Here is a 7,750-nt window from a genome sequence, read left to right on the forward strand (position 1 = left end):
CCCCTCACCCCTCTGACATGCACGCTGCTGGGTGTAAACAAGGCTCAGGGCCCACACTACTGTATGGTGGTTTGTCCATTAGCACACACACACACTCACTTAAACACACACACACACAGGTTTAATGAGCAGCTGTAAAAAGGTGAGTGCATCATCAGAGATGAAAAGCACGAGGACCAGGAGCTGAAGGACGGGCGGGACGGACAGGAAGGACAGGACGCCGGCGGCCACTTTGGACATCACTATTTCATTTAATGGATATGGTGATTAGTTCCAGCGCCTTTTCCCTCCGTGTCCGCGCGCCCGCTCTCCTTCAGATGATTTGCTGCGCGCGGTGGCATCGCTCTTGAACCCAAGTCTAGACGGGACACAAGGAGACATGGGTAGAAAAAAAAAAAAGCCAAATGGAATACGTTACGGAATTTAATTAGCGACGGACAGGAGACGCAGAGTGCTTTTGTCATTCAGTGGAGGACAGACATGTCTGTGGTGTTTTATGAGGTCGGACGGCGACAAGGACAAAAAACAAACACAGACAAAGGACAATGGGATTGGAAATCTGTTGTGGGTGGTTTATTTTTTTTTTTATTTTAACTTTATTAAATGAGTTTCAGAGGAGGGAGCAGACTCTTCAGCCGCTCCTCCTCACTTGTGATTCCACATGTGTCACTGGAGGCTGTGTGTGTGTGTGTGTGTGTGTGTGTGTGTGTGTTTAACTCTGTGACAAATGGGAGGCTGTATTGACTGTCCATTTGGCCTCGGCGCCTTCCTAACAGAGAGGGTAACATTTGGTTTTCCACCCGAGTTTATGATGGCTGAGTGACTTCTCCAACACACACACACACACACACACACACACACACCTCCCCCTAAAGACCCCTATATAGCACTTGTTTGCCCCACATTGGCAGCAGCTGTGAGGCCGAGGTCAGTGTTGAGTTCTAGAGGCCGCTGTCACCCCCCCGCCCCGTCACCTGTTACACTGAAACATCAGCTGCTAACTTCACCTCTCACCCTCTAGGTGGCAGTCAAGGTGATTGACAAGCGGAAGGCCAAGAAGGACTCCTACGTGACCAAGAACCTGCGCCGGGAGGGTCACATCCAGCAGATGATCCGACACCCCAACATCACGCAGCTGCTGGACATCCTGGAGACGGAGAACAGCTACTACCTGGTGATGGAGCTGTGTCCCGGCGGGAACCTCATGAACCGCATCTACGACAAGAAGCGTCTGGACGAGAGGGAGACGCAGAAATACATCAGGCAGCTGGTGCTGGCCGTGGAGCATCTGCACAGGGCCGGGGTGGTGCACAGGTAAGGACGAGAAGAGAGCTGAGCAGTTTGGGGATCGGAAAACACCATCTGATCTGAAGCTTCCAGGGGTTTGAGTCGTTCATGGGCTGCAGACGCTCAGATCTCTGGACTCAGACTTGATCCTCTTTTCTTAGAAGTGTGGGCCAAGTCCTGGTTGTGAACATTATTGTTGATCCACAGATTTCTCTGCCCTCAATCTGAACTAAAAAACTCAAACTCTTATCCAAAAAATAGTCTTTTAATATTTATATTATTTAATAATTTTGAAGATGTTTTTGAAGACGTTTTCACCTCTCATCCAAGAGGCTTCTTCAGGTCTGACCTCTTGGATGAGAGGTGAAACGTCTTCAAGAAACCTTCGGAAAAAACCTACTTCGTCCAGTTGCCGTTGATGTAACTATTTTTGGATTAAACGACCTGGACAAAAAACTAATAATTTCCCAGAGCCCCTCCCTGTTTTTTAAAAGCTTAAAGTGGGAACTCTTTTTTATATATATTTTTATATCCCAGTGTGATGGACCTCACTGATAACTGTGAAATAGGATTTCTCAGAGTGAACAGGGATCTGCAGGAACACAATGGACTCTGGAAGTCAGACATTGTGACCCATACTGGGAGGGTGACACGTGTGTGTGGGTGTGGGGAGGGGAGGGGTCCCGGCAGACCTCTGCTGTGGATGCCTTTTATGAAAACATCTTAGACACAGAGTCAGTGTGAAGCAGGTGTTGATGTGTGTCACTCTTTGTCTCACAGGGACCTGAAGATAGAAAACCTGCTGCTGGACCAAGAGGACAACATAAAGCTGATAGGTAAAAAAAAAAAACCCACAGTCCTGACCTTCACTGTGTCTCTGCTCAGTGCAGACAGAAGTTGAGTGACCTCACGGCCCAGTGTGAAGAGTTGCCCCCCTCCTTCATCTCTCTGAGGGCAATTAAGAATGCGTTAAAGCCCTTAGTGTTTCTCAACACACTGCTAATCTACTTCTGTTTGTGCGAGCCAGAGACTGTTAATAAACCCAGAACCGTAAATCAACTCCCCTCCCTCCCCTTCTGTCCTGCAGACTTCGGCCTGAGCAACTGCGCCGGGATCCTGGGATACTCCGACCCCTTCAGCACCCAGTGTGGAAGTCCGGCGTACGCCGCTCCGGAGCTGTTGTCCAGGAAGAAGTACGGGCCCAAGGTGGACGTGTGGTCCATGTGAGTTTTCATCCCACCGTCGTCCATCTTGGCGAATGCAGTGACAACGATCTACAGCTAGGAGGCTGTCAATAAAATTTAGGGTTAAGTTCTTAACATGAACTGAGCCACCATCGCAGCTCGACTCTTTTCACAACTTTCCACATCGACTGCGTCCAAAACAACACGTACCCAATGATAATATCAAAGTTATTAAATTATATATATATGAGGTTGATCCTGGAGAATAAGGAAATCTGACTTTTATATTTGCAAAACCAATGACAAATATAAAATAAACACGCAGTTAATTTGCAGTAATTGTGAGTTGTGAGTAAATCAGACAAAGAAAAGTAGTTAAAAAAATGTTTTTCTTAGATTCCCCTGTGTCCAGTCTACTCGTCAAATTAATATTTTGAATATTTTAACGTGTCTTCCTTAACTCACTAAATATTTTTAATTTTTTTGTTTTGTTTTTCCCAGTGGTGTGAACATGTATGCAATGTTGACTGGGACGCTGCCGTTCACCGTGGAGCCCTTCAGCCTCCGGGCCCTGCACCAGAAGATGGTAGACAAGGAGATGAACCCTCTACCTCCGTCGCTTTCCACAGGTAAACAATAAACCGGTATTGTACTCTGTACTCTATACTCTATACTTTACAGCTGTACACAAACACTGTGTGCAGCTGTAGAGTATACAGTACCTATAAATCTAACAAACCGTAAATACTGACTGCGTTTCCTGGCACGTCAGTGTAATGACAAGGTGTAACAGATAAAAGTGAGTTAGTCCTGTCGCTCAAAGTCCTGTATTTACTCCTGAGTTAATCTAGTTACTGAGAAGCCCAATCTATTATTATTGTGGAATTTATTTACGTCACTTAATCGTTCGAAGGAACTAACTAACTAAAGAAGATTTACGTCACTTAATCGTTCGAAGGAATTAGAGAATTAAAAACAAACAAACCTTGAACCGAACTGGCTTTCTGACCTTTCCATGGAAGAAGACGTGAATAGTAAATCTGCCAGGTGTTTGTTTTTATATGATCCAGCTGATATCTTCGAGGCGGAAATCCAGGCCGTGACTCACTTCTCTGGAAATACATAGTGACTCTGCGTGTCACAACAAAGCCAGCCCAAATTGCGAAACACCTTAACCTAATTCTTTAATAGCTCTAAATGAGGCTAACGACAGGACGCGTCATGCAGTAATTGAGCTGAAGCGCAGTGGGTGCCAGTTCTAATTGTATTTATTTTTGTTTATGTTGTGGATGAATTGTTTTTGTATAAACGTCCATATTTAACTCCTGTGTTTTTTTGTTTTTGTTTTTCTCCTCTCAGCTGCCATCTGTCTACTGAAGAAGCTGCTCGAGCCAGATCCCAACAAACGTCCCAACATCCACCAGGTGATGGCAGACTCCTGGCTCCAGCTGGCCAATAAGAACACAGGGGCGCCGTACCTCAACAGGTAGGACCGAGTGCCACTGGTTTAGCCTGGTATGAGTTTTATATAACAGTGGCCGCCGGGGTCGTAGAGGTCAAGTGGGTCGGACCAGTACAATGACAACATAAGAACCTGTAAATAACAATAAGTCCATGTTTTTCCTCTTTGTTTTCATGCAAAGAAGTAAAATTATATTAGAAAATACTCATTTTAATGAAATATTTGAAAAAATAAAAATCATGGATATGAAATGTATACTTTAAAAATACATCAAGCGGGTCGGATTCAAACCCATAGCGGGCCGATTTTGGCCCGTGGGCCATATGTTTAACACCCCGATGTAGACAAATACGGAATTAAAAAAAATCCTTTGATCTTCGACATCCTGTTTCTAACAAGAATCTCGTTTCAGGATACACATCGAGGAAATTAACCACACGGTGTTGCTGCACATGACGGAGAAAATGGGCTACAAGCACAGTGAGGTTCTGAGCGCCGTGCTGACCAACCGTGCCTGCCACACCCTGGCTGTTTACTTTCTGCTCAACAAGAAAATGAAGAGACTTTCCAAAGAATACCGGGTGAGGAGGAGTGGGAGGAGGGACATAATTGTACCTGGACTGGGGTTTACGACAGCCTGACGTTGACAAGCAGATAAAAGTCTGTTGTCACAAGAACAGGTTTCGTAGAAGCCGAGGATCGTTGTAAAACTTTGGTTCTGGCCTTGTTTGTGCAGGAAATGCAGATCCAGGAGAAGAAGAAGAAAGGCGACAAGCAGAAAAACGAATACTACCAGACCCAGTGGAGGAAGCACGTGGACAAACTCACCATCCCGCCCAAACAGACCCCGGCCTACCTGGCTGTCAGCAAGCCCAGTGAGAAGAAGAAGCACAGAACAGGTGAGGGGTCGTTAGGAAGTCAATGTCGAAAATACACGACCACCGTCAGTAGATGTTGTGTTTTTTAAGTATTTCTTTCACCTTGTTTTGTACAGGGTAGGTTGACTGAGCATGCATGTTCTTATACACCATCGACCTGTTTGACACATGTAGTATCCCATCATCCATCAGTCCATCCCTCCCTCCTTCCTACCCCTCATCCATCTGTGAAGACTCTTCATGGACATGTTCAGGACAAAACACTGTTTTTCTTTTTGTTTTGTTTTTTTAAGTTTTGTGTCTCAGTTTCTTACAGATGTAAGTACAATAATGTGAGCAGCTTTAATTAGAATTTTTTTTTACCAATCAATTTATAAAGTTCTGGAATATTTGGCAAAGTGGTCAAAAGCTTCATCCTTATCCGTAAAGAAATACATTTGAATTTCTGCGTTTGTTGGAGCAGATCAAACTAACAACTTTTTTTCTCTTCCTCAGGTCTTTTGCGTGCCATAACTGGCGGCCATCGTAACTCCCCTCTTGCACCACCTGGCACAGTTGCCTCCTCTTCCATGGAGTATCTGGAGATCCACGATCTCTCCCCCACCACCCCTCATCAGCGGAGGAGACTGGCCACACTCCCGCCAGCCAATACCAGTCCGGAACACAACATCCCCGCCCCGCCGGCGCCGTCACCCATTGGCATGCATTCCTTCGGCTCTCTGTCTAAAGCTGAGCAGATGGAGGACACCCCCGCTACACCCTGGTACAAACTGATCAACGGTACTCTGTCACCCCCTCGCCACGTCTCTGCCTTCCAACCCGACTCTTCTTACTTGAAAAAAGCCACAATCCCCAGTCCTCCCGTGCAAATCTCCAACCCAAAGTCTAAGAACCTTTCGTCAGACTGGTGCGGCGGTTCCGACACGAGCGGCAGTCCCCCCAGCACCGTGGGGAGCCCCCCGGGCACCTCGGCTTTCAGCCCTCCAAAATCCGCCTTTAGTCCCCTGAACCCCAAGTCGGCTTTTAGCCCGCTCTCCAACAGCAACAAGGACAGTAACAGCAGCGACCCCGAGAGCCCCACGCACCGCAGCAAATTCCCCTCCATGGGAATCGGACAGCTGCTTAAGAAGAAGGTCCAGCTGCAGCCGTTCGCCTTCCGGCCCGAACAGGTTGTGGAGGAGGTGGTGTCACCTCCTCCTTACCCCATGCAGACTCTCCTCTGTGCTTCGGGTGCACTCAAGACGCTCTGCTGAAGGATGCAAAGAATAAGAAAAAGAGACAAAAAAAAAAAAAGAACTCAAGGCCCCGCCCAACATTTGATAGCTGTTGGAGAGGTCTTCCAAAGCGGCCTTTTTGAACTGTGAACTCTCCCTTTATCACGACTAGGACACTTTTTTTTTTTTTCAAAGAAAATAAATGGTGGTTTAAGTGAGAGCACGTAGTATTTTACCTCTCGTTCCCGCTGCCGTTATGTAATATAGGAGGTGATGACACTAAGAGGATGAGACTTGAAAGCAATCCCAGAGCAATGAAACCTGGCACAGGCCCAGACCCAGAGAGGACACTGGACGTCCTGTAACATGGACTCATGCCAGACAGGTGTACAGAAACACACACACACACACACACACTTAACTCTGTATTATAGACCGAGTCAAGAAAAGACTCATTTATGTACTATTATTGCTGTGAACTGTTTACTAACTGAGCCGCAGACTGATTCACACCAGCTAACGGATCCCAACGCTTACCCTGACCCTGAATACATGTGTAAATGTTTTGTCTTTGTGGGGGAAAAAAACAAACAACAAAAGATACATAGAAACCTTATGGACGTCCAGATGAACTGGATTTAAAAAAAAAAAAAGAACTCACTGCACTATTCTTGAAAAACCAAAAAAACCTGTACTAACGACGGTGTTTTTACCATCTCTTACCTCAATGCATTATTCATACATGGTAGTTGAACAGCACCTGATTGTGACACGCCCGTCACAGCGTTAGTGCCATTGTAGGATCGACGCGCTGGAGTAGCAGTAGTAGCAGTTGTTACACGGGAGTAGAGCCATGCTCTCACTTTTTATAGCACGCGCATTAACTGTGGGTGAATAAATCACGGCGTAAAGCTTTTTTTATACGCACTGCTCTCACATCGTTGCTTCAAGGACCTACGGCAGAAATGTTAAAAAAAAAAGTCTTTGTTACGACTTTCTCCGAGATGGATGTGTTTATTTACGGGCAGTTTTTGGATAAAAAAACAAAACAAAAAAACAGTCAATTTAAAAAAAAAAAAATTGAAAGCATCAAAGGCCTTATGAAACTGACCAACCTCGCCAAAGGCTGAGGCTACCAAGGTGGGAAGAACACTGGGATCGATCTACAGTCCATGAGCATAATTCTCTTCCTGTTTGTCTTAAATAACGCTGTAGTGTGTGCAATAGTCTTAAGTGTTGACCTCGACGACGAGTATTTGCCAAGAGCTCTCCGAGGGTTTCGTGAAAATCTGTGCTTGTAAATAAATAGTACACTCCGGTGTTCCTGTCACTTTTCAAGGGGTTCTTTCAAAGGGAGGGGGAGGAAGGGAAGAGCTTTTCGTAAACATTCCCAAATCTTACTGCGTATCAACGTTTGACTCACAACAACAGTAAGAGCAAAATCTTTCACAGGCACAAAAGGCTTAATCACTGTTGGGGACACTGTAAAATCTCTCGTTTTGTGTCTGAACCGAAATAAAAAAAGAAAAGAAGAAGAAGTTGCATGCAATGTTTCTCCAGTCGACCCGTATTGTCAACATTTGAATAAGTTTGTCTTTGTATGGGTTGGTTTTTTTCTGAGATTAATACAGACTCTGGGGCGTCTTTTATAAGATTTTTGTATCGGACGGTTTGTTTTTTTGAGTGTTGAGAGATTTCTATGCTGTATAAAGTATTTTAAATATT

At 45.4% G+C, this 7,750-nt stretch overlaps 1 protein-coding gene across 1 annotated transcript in view; it reads left to right on the forward strand.

Moving 5' to 3' along the window:
- Positions 1 to 7,005, forward strand: part of hunk (hormonally up-regulated Neu-associated kinase) — a 10,945-nt gene extending 3,940 nt beyond the window's left edge. Inside the window, exons 2-9 of the mRNA XM_008333237.3 lie at positions 1,022 to 1,314; positions 2,068 to 2,123; positions 2,375 to 2,510; positions 2,973 to 3,100; positions 3,831 to 3,957; positions 4,346 to 4,514; positions 4,670 to 4,832; positions 5,307 to 7,005. Coding sequence (XP_008331459.1) covers positions 1,022 to 1,314; positions 2,068 to 2,123; positions 2,375 to 2,510; positions 2,973 to 3,100; positions 3,831 to 3,957; positions 4,346 to 4,514; positions 4,670 to 4,832; positions 5,307 to 6,064 — 1,830 coding nt within the window. The 3' untranslated portion in view covers positions 6,065 to 7,005. The remainder of the gene's footprint in view (positions 1 to 1,021; positions 1,315 to 2,067; positions 2,124 to 2,374; positions 2,511 to 2,972; positions 3,101 to 3,830; positions 3,958 to 4,345; positions 4,515 to 4,669; positions 4,833 to 5,306) is intronic.
- Positions 7,006 to 7,750: the final 745 nt, after the last annotated feature.

This window comes from Cynoglossus semilaevis, chromosome 19 (assembly GCF_000523025.1).
Source record: "Cynoglossus semilaevis isolate Cse_v1.0 chromosome 19, Cse_v1.0, whole genome shotgun sequence".
Classification (NCBI taxonomy): domain Eukaryota; kingdom Metazoa; phylum Chordata; class Actinopteri; order Pleuronectiformes; family Cynoglossidae; genus Cynoglossus; species Cynoglossus semilaevis.